This window comes from Pleurodeles waltl, chromosome 7, assembly GCF_031143425.1.
Source record: "Pleurodeles waltl isolate 20211129_DDA chromosome 7, aPleWal1.hap1.20221129, whole genome shotgun sequence".
In the NCBI taxonomy this organism is placed as follows: Eukaryota; Metazoa; Chordata; class Amphibia; order Caudata; family Salamandridae; genus Pleurodeles; species Pleurodeles waltl.
The window spans coordinates 769,789,092-769,814,524 of record NC_090446.1 but is presented as its reverse complement, the minus strand read 5'-3'; the positions used below and the strand labels follow the sequence as shown (position 1 = coordinate 769,814,524).

Sequence of the window (25,433 nt, the reverse complement as noted above, 5' to 3'; positions counted from 1 at the left end):
CACCGAGGGCACCAGTGATCCGGAGGGCGAGGGGAGCACCACGACGGAGACCGCTGGTGAGAGCAGCGAAAGCGACACGTCCTCGGATGGGAGCTCCCTAGGGGTGGCGGCAACATCCGTGCCCCCCGCCTCTACAGGTACAGCGCCACCCAGCGCACCAGCCCCGCCCTCCCAGCAGCCCCTCAGTCTTCGCTCCGTGCCGGTTCGCCCAGGAAGGCGCGCGTCTCCTTCGCCCCAGGCACCTCAGCCCCTGCCCCTGTTGCCCCTGCTGCCCTCAGTGCGGACCTCATTGACCTGGTAAGGACGCTCATTGTTGGGCAGACGACCCTTTTGAATGCCATCCAGGGTGTGCAAAGGGAGGTGCAACAGAGCAATGCGTACCTGGAGGGCATTCATTCGGGTCAGGCTGCCCATCAACGAGCGTTCACTGCTCTGGCCTCAGCACTGACGGCAGCCATTGTCCCTGTTTCCAGCCTCCCTCTTCTTACTGCCTCCAGCCTTTCTCTGTCTCCTGTTCCTCAGCCTATCCCATCCACACCATCAGACCAGCCTGCACACACCTCAACACCCAAGAGCAGCTCATCCAAACACAAGCACCACAGATCCCACAAACACTCACCCAAGCAACACCCAGATGCAGACATGCCAACAGCCACTGCCACCCCTGTGTCCCCCTCCTCCTCGTCTCCCTCCTCCCTCCCTGTGACGTCTACACTCACACCTGCATGCACCCCAACATCAGCCAGTGCTTCCATCACCACCTCACCCTCCAGGACAGTCCACACTCGTGCAGTCACCACCCCCACTGCCATTTACACGTCCCCTGTGTCCTCTCCCACTGTGTCTGTCACCCCCTCTTCCAAGACACACAAACGCAGGCAGACACCCACCCAACAGCCATCCACCTCACGACAGCCTACAGCACCAGCACCTTCACCCAATGACAGCACACCTGACTCTCCTACAACCACCTCCTCTACCTCCACTTCCATCTCCACTTCTCCTACCCTTTACCTTGGCCCTAAAAAACTTTTCCTGGCTAACCTTAACCTCTTTCCCCCCGATGAGCTCCCCCATCCATCTTCAAAGAGTCCCAAGAGCACCGCAGCCACCACCAGCCCAGCTTCGGGTGTCACTGTTGTGCCTGGGTTCTGGAGCCCACCCTTTGCCAGCAGTGACACATCGATCAGCAGCAAGGACACGTCCAGCCCCCCCCCCCGGCAAGAGGACCCGCAAAAACAAGGGCCGCCGTGCGAGGACCGACAGGGCTGCCCCCAAGGAGCAATGTGCGGCCACTTCACCACCCACACCATCTAGGGGAGGCAAGGGCCCGAGAGCCCCATCAAAGGAGCGGAAGGGCAGCAGGAGCGCGGAGAAGGTGGACCCCACATGCCACATCCCAGCTGGGAAGGAGGACACTAAGGAGGCCAGGAGTCCGTCCCCGAAGGGTCCAGAAACGTCACGGTCCGAGGGCGACTGAGCAGGGAGTCCAGGCCAGGTCTGGCTCCCTTGACCTGCTGGATGAGCACCGCTGAACAGGGCCCGCGGTGCAGAAGAGCACCGCTGAACAGGGCCCGCCGTGGAGTAGAGCACCGCTGAACAGGGCCCGCTGTGGAGTAGAGCACCGCTGAACAGGGCCCGCGGTGCAGAAGAGCACCGCTGAACAGGGCCCACCGTGGAGATAGGCACCGCTGAACAGGGCCCCGCCGTGGAGAAGAGCACCGCTGAACAAGGCCCGCGGTGCAGAAGAGCACCGCTGAACAGGGCCCGCCGTGGAGATAGGCACCGCTGAACAGGGCCCGCCGTGGAGTAGAGCACCGCTGAACAGGGCCCGCGGTGCAGAAGAGCACCGCTGAACAGGGCCCGCCATGGAGATAGGCACCGCTGAACAGGGCCCGCCGTGGAGATAGGCACCTCTGAACAGGGCCCCGCCGTGGAGAAGAGCACCGCTGAACAGGGCCCGCGGTGCAGAAGAGCACCGCTGAACAGGGCCCGCCGTGGAGATAGGCACCGCTGAACAGGGCCCGCCGTGGAGTAGAGCACCGCTGAACAGGGCCCGCGGTGCAGAAGAGCACCGCTGAACAGGGCCCGCCGTGGAGATAGGCACCGCTGAACAGGGCCCGCCGTGGAGTAGAGCACCGCTGAACAGGGCCCGCGGTGCAGAAGAGCACCGCTGAACAGGGCCCGCCGTGGAGATAGGCACCGCTGAACAGGGCCCGCGGTGCAGAAGAGCACCGCTGAACAGGGCCCGCCGTGGAGAAGAGCACCGCTGTACAGGGCCCCGCCGTGGAGAAGAGCACCGCTGAACAGGGCCCCGCCATCTCAAGCACCGCTCCGCTGGGCCCTTCCTCTCAAGCACCGCTCCGCTGGGCACCGCCGTCTCAAGCACCACTCCGCTGGGCACCGCCGTCTCAAGCACCGCTACGCTGGGCCCTTCCTCTCAAGCACCGCTCCGCTGGGCCCTTCCTCTCAAGCACCGCTCCGCTGGACCCTTCCTCTCAAGCACCGCTCCGCTGGGCCCTTCCTCTCAAGCACCGCTCCGCTGGGCACCGCCGTCTCAAGCACCACTCCGCTGGGCACCGCCGTCTCAAGCACCGCTCCGCTGGGCCCTTCCTCTCAAGCACCGCTCCGCTGGGCCCTTCCTCTCAAGCACCGCTCCGCTGGGCCCTTCCTCTCAAGCACCGCTACGCTGGGCACCGCCGTCTCAAGCACCGCTCCGCTGGGCCCTTCCTCTCAAGCACCGCTACGCTGGGCACCGCCGTCTCAAGCACCGCTCCGCTGGGCCCTTCCTCTCAAGCACCGCTCCGCTGGGCACCGCCGTCTCAAGCAGCGCTACGCTGGGCACTGCCGTCTCAAGCACCGCTACGCTGGGCACCGCCGTCTCAAGCACCGCTCCGCTGGGCACCGCCGTCTCAAGCACCGCTCCGCTGGGCCCTTCCTGTCAAGCACCGCTCCGCTGGGCCCTTCCTCTCAAGCACCGCTCCGCTGGGCACCGCCGTCTCAAGCACCGCTACGCTGGGCACCGCCGTCTCAAGCACCGCTCCGCTGGGCCCTTCCTCTCAAGCACCGCTACGCTGGGCACCGCCGTCTCAAGCACCGCTACGCTGGGCACCGCCGTCTCAAGCACCGCTCCGCTGGGCCCTTCCTGTCAAGCACCGCTCCGCTGGGCCCTTCCTCTCAAGCACCGCTCCGCTGGGCACCGCCGTCTCAAGCACCGCTACGCTGGGCACCGCCGTCTCAAGCACCGCTCCGCTGGGCCCTTCCTCTCAAGCACCGCTCCGCTGGGCCCTTCCTCTCAAGCACCGCTACGCTGTGCCCTTCCTCTCAAGCACCGCTCCGCTGGGCACCGCCGTCTCAAGCACCGCTCCGCTGGGCATCGCCGTCTCAAGCACCGCTCCGCTGGGCCCTTCCTCTCAAGCACCGCTCCGCTGGGCCCTTCCTCTCAAGCACCGCTCCGCTGGGCCCTTCCTCTCAAGCACCGCTACGCTGGGCACCGCCGTCTCAAGCACCGCTCCGCTGGGCACCGCCGTCTCAAGCACCGCTCCGCTGGGCCCTTCCTCTCAAGCACCGCTACCCTGGGCCCTTCCTCTCAAGCACCGCTCCGCTGGGCACCGCCGTCTCAAGCACCGCTCCGCTGGGCCCTTCCTCTCAAGCACCGCTCCGCTGGGCCCTTCCTCTCAAGCACCGCTCCGCTGGGCACCGCCATCTCAAGCACCGCTCCGCTGGGCCCTTCCTCTCAAGCACCGCTCCGCTGGGCCCTTCCTCTCAAGCACCGCTCCGCTGGGCCCTTCCTCTCAAGCACCGCTATGCTGGGCACCGCCGTCTCAAGCACCGCTCCGCTGGGCCCTTCCTCTCAAGCACCGCTCCGCTGGGCCCTTCCTCTCAAGCACCGCTCCGCTGGGCCCTTCCTCTCAAGCACCGCTCCGCTGGGCACCGCCGTCTCAAGCACCGCTCCGCTGGGCCCTTCCTCTCAAGCACCGCTCCGCTGGGCCCTTCCTCTCAACCACCGCTCCGCTGGGCACCGCCATCTCAAGCACCGCTCCGCTGGGCCTTTCCTCTCAAGCACCGCTCCGCTGGGCCCTTCCTCTCAAGCACCGCTACGCTGGGCACCGCCGTCTCAAGCACCGCTCCGCTGGGCCCTTCCTCTCAAGCACCGCTCCGCTGGGCCCTTCCTCTCAAGCACCGCTCCGCTGGGCCCTTCCTCTCAAGCACCGCTCCGCTGGGCCCTTCCTCTCAAGCACCGCTCCGCTGGGCACCACCGTCTCAAGCACCGCTCCGCTGGGCCCTTCCTCTCAAGCACCGCTCCGCTGGGCCCTTCCTCTCAAGCACCGCTCCGCTGGGCACCGCCGTCTCAAGCACCGCTCCGCTGGGCACCGCCGTCTCAAGCACCGCTCCGCTGGGCCCTTCCTCTCAAGCACCGCTACGCTGGGCACCGCCGTCTCAAGCACCGCTCCGCTGGGCACCGCCGTCTCAAGCACCGCTCCGCTGGGCCCTTCCTCTCAAGCACCGCTCCGCTGGGCCCTTCCTCTCAAGCACCGCTCCGCTGGGCCCTTCCTCTCAAGCACCGCTACGCTGGGCACCGCCGTCTCAAGCACCGCTCCGCTGGGCCCTTCCTCTCAAGCACCACTCCGCTGGGCCCTTCCTCTCAAGCACCGCTCCGCTGGGCCCTTCCTCTCAAGCACCGCACCGCTGGGCCCTTCCTCTCAAGCACCGCTCCGCTGGGCCCTTCCTCTCAAGCACCGCTCCGCTGGGCCCTTCCTCTCAAGCACCGCTACGCTGGGCACCGCCGTCTCAAGCACCGCTCCGCTGTGCCCTTCCTCTCAAGCATCGCTCCGCTGGGCCCTTCCTCTCAAGCACCGCTCCGCTGGGCCCTTCCTCTCAAGCACCGCTCCACTGGGCCCTTCCTCTCAAGCACCGCTCCGCTGGGCACCGCCGTCTCAAGCACCGCTCCGCTGGGCCCTTCCTCTCAAGCACCGCTCCGCTGGGCCCTTCCTCTCAAGCACCGCTCCGCTGGGCACCGCCATCTCAAGCACCGCTCCGCTGGGCCCTTCCTCTCAAGCACCGCTCCGCTGGGCCCTTCCTCTCAAGCACCGCTACGCTGGGCACCGCCGTCTCAAGCACCGCTCCGCTGGGCCCTTCCTCTCAAGCACCGCTCCGCTGGGCCCTTCCTCTCAAGCACCGCTCCGCTGGGCCCTTCCTCTCAAGCACCGCTCCGCTGGGCCCTTCCTCTCAAGCACCGCTCCGCTGGGCACCGCCGTCTCAAGCACCGCTCCGCTGGGCCCTTCCTCTCAAGCACCGCTCCGCTGGGCCCTTCCTCTCAAGCACCGCTCCGCTGGGCACCGCCATCTCAAGCACCGCTCCGCTGGGCCCTTCCTCTCAAGCACCGCTCCGCTGGGCCCTTCCTCTCAAGCACCGCTACGCTGGGCACCGCCGTCTCAAGCACCGCTCCGCTGGGCCCTTCCTCTCAAGCACCGCTCCGCTGGGCCCTTCCTCTCAAGCACCGCTCCGCTGGGCCCTTCCTCTCAAGCACCGCTCCGCTGGGCACCGCCGTCTGAAGCACCGCTCTGCTGGGCCCTTCCTCTCAAGCACCGCTCGGCTGGGCCCTTCCTCTCAAGCACCGCTCCGCTGGGCACCGCCGTCTCAAGCACCGCTACGCTGGGCACCGCCGTCTCAAGCACCGCTCCGCTGGGCCCTTCCTCTCAAGCACCGCTACGCTGGGCACCGCCGTCTCAAGCACCGCTCCGCTGGGCACCGCCGTCTCAAGCACCGCTCCGCTGGGCCCTTCCTCTCAAGCACCGCTACGCTGGGCACCGCCGTCTCAAGCACCGCTCCGCTGGGCCCTTCCTCTCAAGCACCGCTCCGCTGGGCCCTTCCTCTCAAGCACCGCTCCGCTGGGCACCGCCGTCTCAAGCACCGCTCTGCTGGGCCCTTCCTCTCAAGCACCGCTCCGCTGGGCCCTTCCTCTCAAGCACCGCTACGCTGGGCACCGCCGTCTCAAGCACCGCTACGCTGGGCACCGCCGTCTCAAGCACCGCTCCGCTGGGCACCGCCGTCTCAAGCACCGCTCCGCTGGGCCCTTCCTGTCAAGCACCGCTCCGCTGGGCCCTTCCTCTCAAGCACCGCTTCGCTGGGCACCGCCGTCTCAAGCACCGCTACGCTGGGCACCGCCGTCTCAAGCACCGCTCCGCTGGGCCCTTCCTCTCAAGCACCGCTACGCTGGGCACCGCCGTCTCAAGCACCGCTCCGCTGGGCCCTTCCTCTCAAGCACCGCTCCGCTGGACCCTTCCTCTCAAGCACCGCTCCGCTGGGCCATTCCTCTCAAGCACCGCTCCGCTGGGCCCTTCCTCTCAAGCACCGCTACGCTGGGCCCTTCCTCTCAAGCACCGCTCCGCTGGGCCCTTCCTCTCAAGCACCGCTCCACTGGGCCCTTCCTCTCAAGCACCGCTACGCTGGGCACCGCCGTCTCAAGCACTGCTCCGCTGGGCACCGCCGTCTCAAGCACCGCTACGCTGGGCACCGCCGTCTCAAGCACCGCTCCGCTGGGCCCTTCCTCTCAAGCACCGCTCCGCTGGGCCCTTCCTCTCAAGCACCGCTCCGCTGGGCACCGCCGTCTCAAGCACCGCTCCGCTGGGCACCGCCGTCTCAAGCACCGCTCCGCTGGGCCCTTCCTCTCAAGCACCACTCCGCTGGGCCCTTCCTCTCAAGCACCGCTCTGCTGGGCCCTTCCTCTCAAGCACCGCTCCGCTGGGCCCTTCCTCTCAAGCACCGCTACGCTGGGCACCGCCGTCTCAAGCACCGCTCCGCTGGGCACCGCCGTCTCAAGCACCGCTCCGCTGGGCCCTTCCTCTCAAGCACCGCTACGCTGGGCACCGCCGTCTCAAGCACCGCTCCGCTGGGCCCTTCCTCTCAAGCACCGCTCCGCTGGGCCCTTCCTCTCAAGCACCGCTCCGCTGGGCCCTTCCTCTCAAGCACCGCTAAGCTGGGCCCTTCCTCTCAAGCACCGCTCCGCTGGGCACCGCCGTCTCAAGCACCGCTCCGCTTGGCCCTTCCTCTCAAGCACCGCTCCGCTGGGCCCTTCCTCTCAAGCACCGCTCCGCTGGGCACCGCCGTCTCAAGCACCGCTATGCTGGGCACCGCCGTCTCAAGCACCGCTCCGCTGGGCCCTTCCTCTCAAGCACCGCTACGCTGGGCACCGCCGTCTCAAGCACCGCTCCGCTGGGCCCTTCCTCTCAAGCACCGCTCCGCTGGGCCCTTCCTCTCAAGCACCGCTCCGCTGGGCCCTTCCTCTCAAGCACCGCTACGCTGGGCACCGCCGTCTCAAGCACCGCTCCGCTGGGCCCTTCCTCTCAAGCACCGCTCCGCTGGGCCCTTCCTCTCAAGCACCGCTCCGCTGGGCCCTTCCTCTCAAGCACCGCTCCGCTGGGCACCGCCGTCTCAAGCACCGCTCCGCTGGGCCCTTCCTCTCAAGCACCGCTCCGCTGGGCCCTTCCTCTCAAGCACCGCTCCGCTGGGCACCGCCATCTCAAGCACCGCTCCGCTGGGCCCTTCCTCTCAAGCACCGCTACGCTGGGCCCTTCCTCTCAAGCACCGCTACGCTGGGCACCGCCGTCTCAAGCACCGCTCCGCTGGGCCCTTCCTCTCAAGCACCGCTCCGCTGGGCCCTTCCTCTCAAGCACCGCTCCGCTGGGCCCTTCCTCTCAAGCACCGCTCCGCTGGGCACCGCCGTCTCAAGCACCGCTCCGCTGGGCCCTTCCTCTCAAGCACCGCTCCGCTGGCCCTTCCTCTCAAGCACCGCTCCGCTGGGCACCGCCATCTCAAGCACCGCTCCGCTGGGCCCTTCCTCTCAAGCACCGCTCCGCTGGGCCCTTCCTCTCAAGCACCGCTACGCTGGGCACCGCCGTCTCAAGCACCGCTCCGCTGGGCCCTTCCTCTCAAGCACCGCTCCGCTGGGCCCTTCCTCTCAAGCACCGCTCCGCTGGGCACCGCCGTCTCAAGCACCGCTCCGCTGGGCCCTTCCTCTCAAGCACCGCTCCGCTGGGCCCTTCCTCTCAAGCACCGCTCCGCTGGGCACCGCCGTCTCAAGCACCGCTCCGCTGGGCACCGCCGTCTCAAGCACCGCTCCGCTGGGCCCTTCCTCTCAAGCACCGCTACGCTGGGCACCGCCGTCTCAAGCACCGCTCCGCTGGGCACCACCGTCTCAAGCACCGCTCCGCTGGGCCCTTCCTCTCAAGCATCGCTCCGCTGGGCCCTGCCTCTCAAGCACCGCTCCGCTGGGCCCTTCCTCTCAAGCACCGCTCCGCTGGGCCCTTCCTCTCAAGCACCGCTACGCTGGGCACCGCCGTCTCAAGCACCGCTCCGCTGGGCACCGTCGTCTCAAGCACCGCTCCGCTGGGCCCTTCCTCTCAAGCACCGCTACGCTGGGCACCGCCGTCTCAAGCACCGCTCCGCTGGGCCCTTCCTCTCAAGCACCGCTCCGCTGGGCCCTTCCTCTCAAGCACCGCTACGCTGGGCACCGCCGTCTCAAGCACCGCTCTGCTGGGCCCTTCCTCTCAAGCACCGCTCCGCTGGGCCCTTCCTCTCAAGCACCGCTCCGCTGGGCCCTTCCTCTCAAGCACCGCTCCGCTGGGCCCTTCCTCTCAAGCACCGCTCCGCTGGGCCCTTCCTCTCAAGCACTGTTTATGGTTCACTGTGCCCACCATGCCTCCTCCTTGACCAGTGGAGACTGCCATCCACCTGATGGACTGTGGCTTTGCACTCCCCAGGATGGTCCAGTGGGCAGCCCACCCACTGTAGAGACATTGAGAGACTGGGGCTTTGCACTCCCCAGGATGGTCCAGTGGGCAGCCCACCCACTGTAGAGACATTGAGAGACTGTGGCTTTGCACTCCCCAGGATGGTCCAGTGGGCATGGTGGCTCCTCGTGGATCTGGCGTCGTGGACTCATGTGGCTGTGGTGCCCGCCCCTTCCCTTCCCCCTGAGGTGCCTGTAGTTTTTACATCTGATGCCCCTGCAGTGTTCTCTCCAAAGGACTCAGGTCTCCTGTGTGGGCTTTGCCCTTATTTCTCAAGACTTTGGCCCATGGACATGCTGAATTCGTAGGATGTGCAGGACTTGGTACTTCAGTTATACACTGATGTGTATGTCATTAGTTTTGTTGTGAATATCTTTCATGGTTGTACAATAATTTTCTGGAGCTTTTTGGTACATAAATATTTATTCCAAATATGATTATGTCCTAGCATTCAGGGGTGTTTGGGTGGTGTCACTGTGACTTGGTGCTCTGCATTGGTGAGTACATAGTTGGGGGGGGTCGCATATATGTGTGCCCGTAACCTTTCGTCCTCCCCCTCCCGTGTGTCGTAGGTGCAGTACTCACCGTTGTCGTCTGCGCCGGACTTCGTACTCGTGGTAGATGAGAAGGTAGACGAGAGCAGGTAGGATGTTTAATTCGGGTTCCATGCTGTCCTCCTTCCTCCTGGAGTGCGTAGTGGTGAGCGTTTTCCCGTCCGTAGTCTGTTTCCGCCGTGTTTTGATCGGCGGTGCTCCCGCCCCGGAAAAAAGGTGGCGTATTGGTGAGTTGGAATAGTGTGGGCGGTACATTGTCTGCCGCCTGTCTGTTGGCGGTGACCGCCGCGCTGTTTGTTTGTACCGCCGTGGCGGTCGGAGTGTTAAGGTGGCTGTCTGTGTTGGCGGTTCCCGCCAGGCTCAGAATCCCATTTTTTTTACCGCCAGCCTGTTGGCGGGTTGGCCGCCGCTTTAACACCGACCGCCAGGGTTAGAATCAACCCCTTTGTTCTACATCATCATTAATGTAAAATCCTTCACCTCCGCAACCCTGGATCTTTATGCCAGCAGACATATACTTCCTCCCTCCTTGCCGTCCACATTTTAGCATGACACCCCTCTCCCCCACCCTCAGTGCCCTACTTTCTACATTATAAGGTGCTCATTTGCTTTGTATCTAGATTTGCGCTAAATACATATACATAAGTATATACATATATTTTGTGATAAAAAGCATTGGTGGCCATGGTGCTGAATATGACCCAGTATGGTACTTCTACAATGCTTTGAACCAGGCTACTCCGGATTGTGATGAGAAATAAAGGGAGAAGTGCTAATGTTTCTATAACTGACAAATGATGAAAAACATATTAACAAGGTAGCAGCTTCAGTCCTGGTGCAGGTTGAGACACTTTAATGGTTTTTCAAGGTTTTGTTTTGCAATCCTCCTCATGCCTCCTGCATATCATGAAAAAGCAAGTAATTATCTATCACTAGTTACATTTCTCTGAATTGTTTTTTTGTGGAGGGTAAAGCTTTTGACATTTTTATTCAAAATAAATGTCTTGTTTTTTAAATGGCACATCTAAGATGCAAGGCTCCTCCTCACAACATCCAGGACTAGCTCCCTAAATGTAACCTGTATAATAACAATATCTGTGTATAATGTTACCTTGTGTTATCGACATTTATATAACTCATTCTGTTGTTGGTATGATATTGTGGCGCTTACACCCGTACGTAACCCAGTGTGTATCCATTTGGCTACCGAACTACACCATCATTTTTTATGTACCTTTAATGACAAACAACTTTCATCAGCCTAACCCTGTTTCTCTCTTAGGGGATCTCCATTGATAGTCATAAGCACCGAAAATCCCCCCCCCCCCACGTGCAGAGCACTTTTTCATGAAATGTCTTCGTAAGTGTAGATATTCGCTGTTCTTCAGGAAGGCCTGCAGAGTCACAAGACAAAGAACATTATGCAGCCAATAGCAACAGGCTACAATGGTCCAATTCTTCATATTGTACTTGAAAAAGGGCCCAAAAAAAATTTATGTCTATAATTTAATGATAATGTTTCGTAAAACAGCATAAATCTCTTTCACAAACCCTTTTTTGGAAGAGTAAGAATATGAAGGATAGCAGGACAGTGTTGCCCATAGGCTGTCATTATGTGAGTTTAGAAGAGAGTCTGTGCCTTTAAGAACCCAGAGAGCACCAGTATCCCATTATGCCCAGCAGGTAGCAGTTGCTTCAGTTCTTTTTTGCGACTCTTGCTGACAGGATCCTGGAGCACTGATCTTTGCCTTTTAGGCTTTTTCTCATCAAAATTTACCAGTAGAATTTTGTGACAGCCATTTCATTCGACTATTTTCATCTCTCCCTGAATTTGTCTGACAGAAAGGTGAGATAATTTGTCAAATAAAGTGCCATCTTTGACATGTGTCCTGCTTGTGGGAGGAAGACGGTCAAATCAGTTCCTCATGGTGTCTCTATCACCTGCATTCCAACAAGTCACGTTCCTGATTCTTGTCATCGCTGCAGGAACATTTGAAGAAGTACCCTAAGAGAAAGTGAGAAAACCCACCTCCATGGCACTGAGGAAAGATAAAGACAGCAATCACAGACTGAAGGTGGGACTTCAGAGCGAGGAGAAGGTCAGTCTTCTACTATGGCTCTGCCTTCTACCACTGAAGGACGTGGAAGGTCCAAAAAGAGGGTTCCGGCCAAAAAAACACATTGGTCCGGATCGACATTGAGAGGTTCGACATTGAGACAAGGATGGCTACAGAGAGTAAAAAAACTGAACTCTGCAGGCCGCAAAGTCTGTAGCACTGCTGCATCTGCCATGCAAGCAGCCAGAGCAGCTGCCCTACTCGGCATATATGACATAGCTCTCTGGGACTCTATCCAACATTTTGCAGAGCACCTTCCCAGAGTCAAACAGGAAGACTTAATGGAAATTGTTAATGAGGGCTTGATGGTGTCTAATCAGGTCAATAGTGCGGCAGCACATTCTTCTCTGTTAGCGGCACATGAATACTGCTACGACGTAGCTTTAATGAGACATGCTTGGCTCCGTTTAACATCTCTCAAGCCGAAGTTTCAGCAAACGATCCAAAACGTTCCATTCTCAGACTCCATCCTCTGTGGAAGCCACATGGGCGATGAGATGGATCTCAGGAAAGCAGAGATGGAAACCCTTAAAGCAATGGGTATAGAAAGGCCAAAAGAACAGAGAAAATCTTTCAGGCCCTACCAACAACGTTTTTACCTTCAGAGGGTTCAAACCCCTCAATGGTATTAAGGTCGACAGTCGCCGCAACACCAAAGACATTACCAACAACAGCAACAAAAGCAGAATAGAGGAAGATTTACCCAACAGCCTGCTCAAGGAGGTAAACAAACATTAGGCTCCAAACCTTGAATCTTCTCTTCCTCCTCTTCAGATACCCACTCCGGTAGAGGAAAGCATCTCTCCTTTTCTGGCAGATTGGCAAAAAATCGCACAAGACGCCTGTGTTCTGACTATTGTTTGAAATGGGTATTGTCTCAGATTCACAAGCCCCCCCCTCCACCAACCATAGCTCCAAAACCGTCCAATTACCACCAGATATTGCGTTGGTCGGAAGTCAACATCCTGCTTCAGAAACAGGCGGTGGAGGCTGTTCCTCACAGACAATGGGGAGCAGGCATTTATTCCAGATATTTTCTGGTGAAAAAGAAAGAAAAGAAAACATTCAGACCTAAAAGTAGCCAACAAATGGATTAATTATAAATGGACCTGCGATCTGCTTCGACGGTTGGGGCCTTATATCAACCACAGCAAGTCAACATCCACCCCTGTTCTGACTTTGCATTATTTGGGGGCCTCCATAAACACTGTTCAGGCAAGAGTGTCATGGTTAGTATTGTCTCTCCTGGGCTCAATGGCCTCCTGTATCTTCATGACTCCAAATACCCCTTTCCACATGCAGCCTCTCCAAGAATGGGTTGAGGACCAGTGGGACTAACTAACGGTAACTGGGAGGACTGAATCAGCGTATCCCTTCATGCAAAGCAGATCCTGAAATGGTGACGCTCTCCAGCCAACCTGCTTCAGGTTCCCTCTCAGATGATAGTGATGGATGCATCACTACTAGGTTGGGGAGCCCACATGGATCACCTCCAAATTCAAGGCACATGTTTTCCAAGAGAGATGATCTATCACATCAATCTCCGTGAGCTCCGGGCAGTTCATCTGGCACTGAAAGCTTTTTGCCCGTCATTCAAGATCCAGCCTCTTCTTGTTCAGACTGAAAATAAAACCACCATGTACTACTTCAACATTCAGGGAAGAATGAGGTCCAGAATCTTGTCACCCGAGGCCCAAACAATCTAGAAATTGACTCATAGCCAGGGACCTGAAGATCATGGCAACTCACATTCCAGGTGTGCAAAATGCTCAAGCAGACAATCTCAGCAGAGTTCTACAGGAAAATCATGAATGGGTCTTGCACAACATCATCGTACAAAACATCTTTACACTGTGGGGTACAACCAAACATCGACTTATTCGCCAACACGGAAAACAAAAAATGTCAAAGCTTTGCCTCGAGATACTTCAAACCAGGGACACTTGTGAATGCCTATGGATCAGTTCCACTCTTTTCCACCGATTCCCCTGATTCCCTCAGTCCTCATCAAAGTGTCCCACTCAAGAGCCAGAATGATCTTAAGAGCCCCGAAGTGGCTACGTCAGTGGTGGCTCACCCAGCTACTTTACCGGCCAGAGCTCCAACATCTCAAGCTGCCATGCAGACCTGACCTGCTAACGAAAGTCGGAGGCCACATGGTTCACCTCAATCTTTCCTCCGTGTAATAATGCCTGCATGGCTTCTGAGCTTGTGCAGTACAGACAAATGAGTCTGCCACAAGACTGCATGGGCATCCTCAAGGAGGCTAAACAGCCGTCAATCGGTTCCACCTATGCCTTCAAGTGGAAGAGATGTTGCATTTGGTGTTCCTCCAAGAATGTACACCCTACAACCTGCCAGTAAAATGTTATTCTTCCATATTTACTACATTTGGCCAAATCTAGCTTACAGTTCTCTTCCATAAAAGTTCACTTGGCAGCCCTTACTGCATACAGAAAGTGTCCTTCATGAACCTCTTTTTTTTTTTTCAAATCCCCTTGATCAAGGATTTTCTAGAAGGGTTGACAAAGGAGTTTCCTCCCAGTAGGCGTCCTTCCCATCCGTTGGGGCTCAACATAGTCCTTTCATGACTCCTACAGGGCCTTTTCGAACCCACTCATAAGTCATCCCTGCAACATCTCTCTAGGAAAACTACTTTCATCATAGCAATCACATCAGCTTGTAGGCTTAGTGAGATCAAAGCATTATGTTCTCATGAACCATACACAGTCTTTCACTCTATAAAGTTGTCATGAGGACTCACCCGAAATTCCTTCTGAAGGTTATTCTGGATTTCCATGTTAATCAGACTATTTCACTACCACCAATCTTTCAGCATCTTACTACCCCGGCTGAAGAATTCTATAATTCTGTAGATGTAAGGTTGGTCTTAAAGTTTTAGCTAGATAAAACACATGACATACGCAGATCAGACCAATTGTTTATTAATTTTGACCTGGGCCATACAGGTTTAGACACTTCCAAACAACTCTTCTCCTGATGGATAGTGTCCTGCATTTTATTATGCTACCAGGAAGCCAACAAGGCCTTATCAGCTAGACCAAAGCACATTCTATTAGGGGCAAAGTGGGTACTACTGCATTAATGAGAATTGCCCCCATAGCTGAAATTTGCAAGGCATGTATATGGAGATCTGTTCACACGTTCACAAAGCACTACTGCTTGGACTTGGATGCCACAACAGGTGCTCAAGTAGGACAGGCTTCCCTCAAAAATGTATTTGCTTAATTTCCTATATTACTCATTCCTCTGTCTTTTCCACCGATCTTGGTCGTGATGGGGGTTGCAACTCTATTCAGTGCTTATGACTATTAATTGAGATCCCCTAAGAGAGAAGGGATGGTTTCTTACCTGTAATCCCAGTCCTCTCTTGGGGGAATCTCCATAGAAGTCATAAGCAACCCCCCTCCTCCCTGGGGGAGAAGACAGAAACAATTATGGGACCTACCTATCACTCATGCATCGAGTCAAAAAAAACTGAAGGAATTGCCATCTGCTGGGCATGAACGAATACTGGTAGTCCCTGGATTCTTAAATGCACAGACTGTTTTAAACTCACATAATGAAAGCCTATGGGGCTACACTGTTCTGCTATCCTTCATATCTTTAATTTTCCAAAAAATGGTTTGTGAAAGAGATTTATGCTATTTTACTAAATATTAGCATTAAATTATGCACATATATGATTTTCCTGTCCCTTTTTTAAGCACAATATTAAAAATTGGGCCACTGTAGCATGTTCTTATAGGCTGCATAATGTTGTTTGTCTTAAGTGACTCTGCAGGCCTTCCCAAAGAAACGCGAGCATCTACACTTACGAATAAATACTATAAAAAAGTGCTCTTAAATCCGCTCACGTGGGCGGGACTATTCAGTGCTTATGACGTCTACGAAGATTCCGCTAAGAGAAAACTGGAATTCTCTTCCAGGGCATCCTCATCAATAGTCATAAACACTGAATATTCCCGCCCACGTGCGGGAACCCCGGAGCATATACAAACAAACATGCATATATATGTGGAATATATGAAAAATAATACTGTAGTAGAGAATTTCAATACCAATATAATATATACATGTGTAAACAGTAATGCAGTCTATGCTGAGAAAACAGGCAAAACATGCTTTATTTTTGGAGGTTTTTTGTTTTTTAACGTAAATTAAAAACCTTCAATTAAAGGTACAAAACCTTCTGTAATCCAAGCATAAGGTATAGAAAATATAAGTAATCCATAATAAAACAGAAAACAACTACATTGAAAATAAAGGAGCATTATTAGCCAATAGGCTGCATGCAGATTAACACAGTAGAATAAAAAAACTGCCACCATGCCTTTAAGACTCTGAGGACCTCCAGTATCCCATCATGCCTCAGGGGTGAAAGTGAGGTGACAGTTTGTTCACAGTTAGGTCAGTTCTTTTTTCCAGCTCCTTCTGTGAGGATCCTGGAGCATTGAGTCCTCCTTTTTCTGGTTATTTGGCCAGAACATTAGTCTGTTCACCGTCGACGTCATCCCTTCCGTCATTGCATCACCAGATGTCGAAGAGTACACCGCCGTTTTCAGCAATTCAATCAATGTCGAAAGACATGACGTCGAGGACTCAACTCCCTCATCGGGAAAGATCTCCGCTGACGGTCACACACCGATCGACGTCATGTAGGCACAGGAGTGCTCATACGCCGTTGAAGACGAGTCACCATCCTCTGATGTCAAGACATCCAACGTCGAAGTCGACCTCAAGAACAAGGTCGAGGTCGCCACATCTTTCGCCGTCAAGACGCTCATCACCGTTGGACCATCCCTCGAAGTCAGGGCAGTCAACGTCAAAGCATGCCTCTACAATGGGCCGCCAGTCGATGTCGAGGCACTCAACGTTGAGACCTGAGAAGTCGGGGAAGTCTCAGTCGACATCAGGAACTTGTATATCTTAGTCGACGACAGTGCAACGTCGATCAACATTGAGACAGCCATCACCAGTGACACCTGCACCAGAAAGGGTGACGCTACATATCAGTCCTCCTCAGAAGGCATCCACAGGACTACAACAAACTGCTCTACCTCATCAAGGTCCAGTGGTCATTATACAGAGTGGGTCATCTGGGGCATCAAGAGCATCATCTCAAGGACACATTTCGCCTATAAACCTGTCTCCGAGATGGTTGGAAAGCCTTAACAAAATACCGGCTTCCCCAGACTCACAGTATTTGCGTCATATTCGCCATCTGCATCGTTACCACGAACGCCATCGCCAACGATGCCCGCCAAAACGGACAAGGCCAACATTGGATCAGCCCAGTCCTAGACACCGACGCAGCCCATCAGGAGTAGGTCACGATCCAGACGGCAGTCTAGATCTAGAACCTCTAGATCCCGTCAACAATGATGCAGATCTCCTTCATGGTCGACAGCATCGGAGTCTTCAATTAGAGACTATTCGCCAACCCTGACTAATACTCCTCCGGCAAGAGTGTCGCCAGTGGACGATATAACAACCTTCAACGAAGTGTTGGTTAGAGGGTCCCAGAAGCTTAATATAGACATTCCAGGACCGACAAATTCATCATCGGTAATTTTTGAGACCCTACATCAGCGTACGTCTTCTAGGCAGTTGTTACCACTGGTGCCTGGTTTTCTACAACTGGCTATGGACACGTTTTTGACTCCTGGAAGCCTGCGTTCAACTCTGGCTAGGATCCTAAAGAAGTATAAGGCCCCAGACCAGGATCCTTTATTTCTCAGGGTTGACCCACCACCAGACTCTGTTATTTTAGCCGCTACCCGTAAGACCTATTTGGTGGCCTCATCATCAACAGTCCCTCTAGATAAGGAGAGCAAACATCTGGATTCGTTGGGCAGAAAAAGGTGTGGCACCTCTGCAGCTTTCCTGAAGTTCTCTAGTGCCTCTGCACTGTTGGGGAGATACGACTGTTCTTTGTGGAACTCTCTGAACAGGTTCGTAGAGAAATTGCCTAGGGAAGATAGGCAAGATTTCCAAGAGATCCTTCAGGAGAGGAATTTGGTGTCCAACCAGGTTATCTGTGCTGCTGCGGATGGATCGGACCTGGCGGCTCATGGCTACGCAAATGGCGTTTGTGCAAGGAGGTACTCTTGGCTATGCCTCACAGGCTTGAAACAGGAAGCCCAACACCGCATCCTGAACCTGCCATTTAATGGGAACTCCTTATTTGGGTCGCCTACTGATGATGAGATGGCTAAGATGAAATCAGAAGTGGACACGATGAAAGCAGTGGAGCTAGATAGGCGCAAAGACTATAGACGAAGGTACAGACCATATGATAGGCGCCCTTATTAACAGAGGGTTCAAATCCCTCATTGGTCCCAAAGACCCCAGCAAAGACAAGGGCAACCGTTTTTTCAGTCCCGCAAGATGACACGAGAACGTGAAACAAGCAGGCCACATCAGTCTACCCCCAAAGCATCAGGCAAGCAATGAGGATTTGCTTCCCCTAATCCTGTCCACCACTCCAGTGGGGGAAGTATTGCAAAATACGTACACGAGTGGCACACCATAACAAGCGACAAACGGGTGCTGAATATTGTCGAGAATGGATTTTCTCTTTGTTTCAAGTCTCCTCCCCCTCCGGTGTACTCACCAGTTGTTGCTACGAAAGGAGGTTCTCATCCTGTTGAGAAAAGGAGCGATAGAAAAGGTTCCATCTTCTCAAAGAGGAATAGGAGTGTACTCCTGATATTTCCTAGTGAAAAAGAAAGGCCAAGAAGGGGTTTTCAGACCCATTTTAGATCTGAGACATCTGAACAAATACATTCGGAAAGAAAAACTCAGAATGCTAGCTCTTCATCAGATTTTTTCCTCAGCTTCATCAAGGGGACTGGATGTGCTCCATGGATCTGCAGGATGTGTACTTTCACATCCCGGTTATAGCAAAGCACCGAAAATGTCTTCGCTTTGTAGTGGCATCGCAACACTACCAATTCAAGGTGCTGCCCTTTGGGCTAAAATCAGCCCCTCGAACATTCTCCAAATGTGTAGCGACAATAGTGGCGCACTTGAGAAAAAATCATTTCTGATGGATACAACTACCTGTGGATTCCTCACCTAATGAATTCTCCCCATGCGTAGCATTCGACGGAAACTTCTCTCTAGCTCTGCACGTCGGCAAGGACGTCACAATTGCCTGACTCCACGTGGCTCCGCCTAACGTCATCGTGGCAATAAGAGGTCCTCGCTGGTGTGCTGACGTCAGTTCCCTTTTTTCCCTGCCTTTGATAACGGTTACTTTTCTAGCTACCTGTATCGTTCGCTCTTCGGAAGGGATACTTTGTGTTTTTCTCGACATGTCGGCTCCGAAGAAGTCAGGTTTTAAGCCCTGCAGAGAGTGCGGAGGTCGGATGTCAGTGACCGATCCCCACAACGACTGCTTTTGGTGCCTGAGCTCGGATCATGACGTCCAGGAATGTGGTTCATGCTAAAAGATAAATCCCAAGGCCTTGAAGGAACGCGAGGCTAAGCTGTTCTTAGCCAAGTCGAAGAAAGAGAGGAAGTGGCACCATGGTTCGTCTTCAGGGAAGTCGAGTCATAAGAAACGGCGTCATCGTGACTCTAGGCGTCGGTCCAGGAGCTGGTCGGAGTCGAGGTCTCCGTCGACTCGACGCCGTAAGTCTTGAGAAGTCAGCCCGACGGTGTCTCCACATCCAGTGACTCCGCAGACGTCCCCGACGCAGTTGGTCTTTGAGGTTGTGGAGCCTCAAAGTCATCAGGCTTCTCCGGTGCATCCAGGCATGCAGGAGTCAAGTCCGGTGCTGGCCCTGGCTCCTCAGGGCTATCCTACGTTTCCGGCTCTGGGGACGGATACGGCGGCATTTCTAAATGCCATGTTTACCATATTCCAGAATATGGCTTCGGGAGGTGGTGCGCCGGCTGGCCGCACTGGTCCCCTGGCATTCAATCTAGGCGTTCCGGCTCCGTACAGGCCGGCGCCGTTTATGGCGTTCTGTCTGTCAGGAGATTCTAACCAGGTGCCTATGCCGGCGGCGCTGCCATTGAGGTCGAGGTAGAGACCTTCGATGCCGTTGTCGGATGAGATGGAGCCTCGAGGCAGGATGGCGTCGTCGGAACAGGGCCCTTGTCCATGGCGCTGATGGATCCATCTGCGGCGTCGGGAGGATCCGGAGATCCTGTCATGACGCCTTCTCAGCGAAATTCACTGACGTCGTTGCACTCCATGTCGACGGCAGGGTTGGAGGCCAAGTTAAGATCCAGAAGGAAGGCCCTCAGGTTGCTGGAGGAGAGGGAATACCAGCTGCAAATCCTTGAGGAGGGGGAAGATTGCTGATCCGCAGAGTGAGGTTTCCAGGATTGGATACAGCTAGTGGTCTTGATACTGCCGCAGAATGGGATCTGGAGTCCCAAGGGGAGTTTACGGAGGAGGCAGCCACTTTTCACTCAGTCATCAAGAAGGCTGCAAATTTGGCTACAGCCATTGCGGATCCTCTTTTGCCATTTAATGAGGCTCTTATGGAGCCAATAGGGGAGGTGTGGAAGAAGCCTGTCACCTACTCGGATGTGAGCAGGTCGGTGGCCAGACGATATAGATCTGCACCTGGAGACCCTGAGTTTTTGTCTAAGCATCCGTCTCCAGAAAGTCTGGTCGTGCAGGCATCCTGTTCTTCGCGGTTTGCTCCTGGCTCTTTTCCGGGAGTTCCATCTGACCGAGAATCCAAGAGTATGGAACAGTTGGCCAAGAAAGTGTTTTCATTGTGTAGCATGACATTAAAATCTCCCAATGCTACCTGCATTCTTGGCAGGTATATACACGCTATAATGGACGCGGCGAAGACAGTTTTACCAGACATGCCCCAGGACTTGCATGGCCTACTTTTTGATGCCCAGGAAGCGGCTATGCAAGTCATTCAGTCAGGGCTGGATACCACGGACTCTGTTGCAAGAGCCATGGGGACCTCTGTTGCCACCAGGAGCCATGCTTGGTTGCGCACTTCTGGATTTTCTTCAGACGTTCAGGCCACGTTGTTGGATTTGCCTTTTGATGGGGCGAAATTGTTTGGGTCTAAAGTGGACTCTGCGCTAGAACGCTTTAAGGAATGTAGGGCCACGGCTAAGTCGTTGGGCCTGCAGGCTGCTTCAACCCCATTTCGATCATTTAGACAGCTGCAAGTTTTTGGAAGAGGAGCTTCCTTTGGTGGGAGATCGCAGCAGCCAGGGCAGCAGTCTTCGAGCCTCCCTTATCGATCATTTAGGGGGTGGGGTAGGGTCCGCACTAGAGGGGCCACCCAGCAGCAGCACCCTTCCTCTTCCTCAGGAGGGATGCCACAAGAAAAGCAGCCCTAGTCCTCTTGCCATTGTCTCCCATGTCTCTCCAGTAGGGGGGAGGCTTTCACTTTTTCTTCCCATGTGGGAGTCCATAACATCAGATTTCCGGGTCATCAGTGTGGTGAGAAAAGGCTATGCTCTTCCCTTTCGGGAGATTCCCACTCCCTTCCCTCCCCGTCCTTCTTTTTGTTCAGAAGATCAACTCCTGTTGCTAGAACAGGAGGTTCTGTCCCTATTGTTGAAAGGCGCAGTGGAGTTGGTTCCAGAGCAGGAATAGGGGTCAGGGATGTTATTCAAGGTACTTTCTGATCCCCAAAAAGGATGGTCGTCTGAGGCCTATCTTGGACCTGAGGATTTTGAATCGGTTCCTCAAGCAGGAGAAATTCAAAATGCTGGCTCTAGCACAGGTGCTTATGGCGTTGAACAAGGAGGATTGGATGGTGTTGGTCGACTTGCAGGATGCTTATTTTCACATTCCCATTCTCAAGTCACACAGGAAGTATCTCCGGTTTGTGGTGGGATCACGGCACTACCAGTTTGCTGTCCTTCCTTTTGGTCTTATTTCCGCACCTCAGGTCTTCACAAAGGTGATGGCGGTTGTTGCAGCAGACCTCAGGAGGAAAGGAATAGCGGTATTCCCTTACCTGGACGATTGGTTGATCAAAGCCTAGTCTCCGGGGCTTGTGTTGCATCATCTGCAGCTGGCCACCCAGTTGTTGTTCAGTCTGGGCTTTTCAATAAATGTGCCCAACTCTCACCTAGAGCCCTCTCAACGTCTCCTGTTCATATGGGCAGTACTGGACACTACATTGAATCGGGCCTTTCGTCCGCCACAGCGGATCCAGGACATTCAGGCGTTGATTCCAATGTTTCAAGAAGGAGCGGTTGTTCCAGTCTTCAAGGTCCTTCGCTTGCTCGGCCTGTTCGCTTCTTGCATTCTGTTGGTCACTCATGCACGCTGGCACATGAGGGCTCTTCATTGGTGCCTCTGCAGGCAGTGGTTTCAACACAGAGGGGATCTCGGGGAGTCGATAAGGATCTCCAAACACACTGCGGCGGATCTCCGATGGTGGGCTGCGGACGACAACCTGTCTCAAGGAAAGGCATTTTCGCTGCCTCCTCCGGTGACCACAGTGATAACGGATGCCTCCACTTTGGGGTGGGGAGCCCATCTGGGGGACCTGGAGATCAAGGGTCGTTGGTCTTCAGTAGAGCAGATGTTTCATATCAATCTGCTGGAACTGCAGGCGATTCATTTGGCCCTCAAGGCCTTCCTCCCTTCCCTTCGCGGTCAGTCGGTTCAGGTTCTAACGGACAACATGACCGCGATGTGGTATACCAACAAGCAGGAGGTGTAGGGTCGTACCTTCTTTGCAGAGAGGCTCTGCGACTCTGGTCCTGGGCTCGGGACCATCGGCTTTGCGTAATAGCAAACCATCTGGCCGGGGTTCAAAACGTGCGTGCGGACAGTCTCAGTTGGTTCTTCTCAGACGATCACGAGTGGCATCTTCATCTGGATCTGGTTCTTTAAATCTTTCAGATGTGGGGTTTTCCCCGGGTAGACCTATTTGCCACTCGGGAGAACACGCACCGCCCGTTGTTCTGCAGCCTTCAGTATCCGACGCAAGGAGCATTGGGGGACGCATTTCAGATGTCCTGCTGCGACCAGTTGCTTTACGCGTTTCCCCCATACCCTTGATTCCTCGGGTTCTGAGGAAGATTCGCCAAGACCGGGCCCAAACCATTCTTATAGCTCCGGATTGGCCACGAAGGATGTGGTACGCAGACCTACTCCAACTCTCGCTGTGCCCTCTGCTCCGTCTCCCTCTCAGGGCAGACCTCCTCTCGCAGTCGCAGGGGTGGGTTCTACACCCCCACCTCCAGAGCCTGCACCTTCATGCCTGGAGATTGAACGGGGCAACCTGAGTGCTTTTTCTCTCCCGCCAGAGGTGGTGGACGTTCTTTTATCGGCCAGGCGACACTCCACCAAATCGGTCTATGCGAGCAGGTGGGCTAAATTCGTTCATTGGTGTGGAGAGCGTCAAATGAATCCCTTAAGTGCCCATCTATCAGATATATTGTTATTTGCTTTGTCGTTGGCGCAGCGTGGTTGTGCTGTGGCCACTGTTAAAGGCTATCTTTCGTCCCTGTCGGCTTTCTTATGTCTTCCTGATCAACCCTCTCTGTTCAAATCCCCTTTAGTATTAAGGTTTTTGAAGGGGCTTATTAATAGGTTTCCTCCCACTCCGTTTCTCATGCCCCAGTGGGACTTAAATCTGGTGTTGACTTTTTTGATGGGCTCTCCCTTTGAGCCACTTCATTCTTGTCCCTTGAGGTATTTGTTTTTAAAAACTGTGTTTCTGACAGCCATCACGTCGGCTAGACGTGCAAGTGAGCTCCAGGCGCTTTCTGTTCATCCGCCGTTAACAACTTTTCATAAAGACAAGGTGGTTTTGAGGACAAAGGCGGCTTTCCTCCCCAAGGTAGTGTCTCTGTTTCACTTGGGACAATCCATCACTCTCTCGACATTCTACCCTCCTCTGCATCCATTTAAAGAGGAGGAAAGACTGCATCATCTGGACCCCAGGAGGGCTCTCAGCATTTACATTGACAGGACGAGAGAGTTCTGGATGACCAACTCTTTATTGGATACGTGGGGAAGAAGGAGGGGAAGGCCGTCCACAAGCCAATGCTGTCCAGGTGGGTCATTCTTTGTATTAAAATATATTACTCATTGGTGAAGATGGATCCTCCTGAGGGGATCAGGGCCCATTCCACCAGGGCCAAATCGACCTCATCAGCTCTGGCCAGAGGTGTTCCGGTGGCGGACATATGTAAGGCCGTGACTTGGTCTTCCCTCCACACCTTTGTAAAGTATTATTGCCTGGATTCTGAGGTGCGGAGGGATGGCCATTTTGCGCGGTCTGTGCTGCAGGAGTTCCTGGTGTGACCAGACAGACACCCTCCTCCGAGGTGGTACTGCTTTGGGACTCTATTCATTAGGTGAGGAATCCACAGGTAGTTGTATCCATCAGAGGAGCAAGTTACTTACCTTCGGTAATGCTTTTTCTAGTGGATACACTAGCTACCTGTGGATTCCTCACGGTCCCTCCCGCCTCCCTGATGTGTGTCTGGTCATACTCGGTGGGAATATTCAGTGTTTATGACTTTGATGAGGATACCCCTGGAAGAGAACTAGGATTTACAGGTAAGTAACTTATCGTTACAGGTAAGACGCCATTCATTATATTTTATTGTACATTTTGTCATTGGACTACAGGATACTAAGAGTCAGAAACGTTTGGGGAAATAACATATTCCCCATTATGATTCGCAGAATTTAGGTATTTGTGATGTCGGCCTTGCTAAGTCACTTCATACCCTTGTAAATCCCACCAATATACTGGGGTTTTACATGGAGAGGTTCATCAGAAAGATGGGATGATTTTTCCTGAATGGGCAACTATTAGGAGAAGTTGAACACCTTCAAATGTAAACATTTTTTGATTCTTGTACCGCCTATAAGTGGTTTTCGTCCCTGAAAACACTTGCAAATGTTCTCCTTACAAGAGCCGGTGCAACTGGTTTTCCCTGGTGGAAATATGTTGTTCATATCTGTTTGACTATCAGGTGTAGACTATCCACTAGATGTTAATTTCATATCCATTAGTTTTACATATCTGGTTATTCCTAAAACTATATGAAAATTGTATATTTTCTCCAAATGTAGGTGAAATAATATGGAAGAAAAATATGTGAATCAGTTCGTAACTACCCATGGCCTTAGTCTTTAATATTAACTATGTAACCGTTAGAAAAAGTAATACATTGATATTCCTAAATGAAAAAAAAGTCCTGATTTAAATATTAGCCTAAATTAGTAATGCATCTTTCTGTTGACAACACTTTCACTTATACCACATTTATACTTGTCTGTCCTCATAATTTCACAGGTTGCTGGTCGAATTCCCTGCAACAGGTGGAGCAATTCCATCATCGCACTTTTATGCCGTAAAACTGCTCAGATATGTTACCTTGTATGATTATTTCCTCGCTGCCTGTGAAGTCCTCTTTTGCCTCTTCATACTTGCATTTATTTTCCAAGAAATTATGAAATGTAAAAAATACAAGGCTGATTATTTCAAAAGTATCTTGAACTGGATTGAAGTTGTTCTTGTGCTGGTGAGTATACCCAGGTCTATATTTGTTGCTAAAATGGCTAATTGTTAAATGATTATGTATTCAGCAGCTCATATAAATTATGTATATTGATATGTATGGATTGCTGTATAATCAAAAGTGGGCATTTACTGTATGAGATGTTGTGAAAGGTTTGTGTTTTGCCCCTTTGTGGGCTGGCGAAGTGTATGGCACCTGCTCTAAACTTTGAAAAACAAAAAAGCCACACTCAGCCATAAATCGTTCTATTACTTTTGAAATCTCTGACAAAATAACCTTTTTCCAACATCAGAAATAATGTTCAGCTTTATTATGACAGTTTTAATATAACTGTAATACAGATAATCTAGAAACTGCTGGTCAGTACATACACATTCCCTCAGTATTCATATAAAAGTAAACATTTCTGTAAACCAAGTGCCATACTTATTTTAAAACAGAAACATAGGGCCATATGT

At 54.0% G+C, this 25,433-nt stretch overlaps 1 protein-coding gene across 1 annotated transcript in view; it reads left to right on the top strand.

The window, feature by feature from the left end:
- The window catches only part of LOC138246960 (polycystin-2-like protein 2), a 719,546-nt gene that overhangs the window by 401,082 nt on the left and 293,031 nt on the right, over window positions 1-25,433 (top strand). The window contains exon 5 of the mRNA XM_069201708.1: window positions 24,750-24,978. Within this exon, the coding sequence (XP_069057809.1) occupies window positions 24,750-24,978 (229 nt within the window). The remainder of the gene's footprint in view (window positions 1-24,749; window positions 24,979-25,433) is intronic.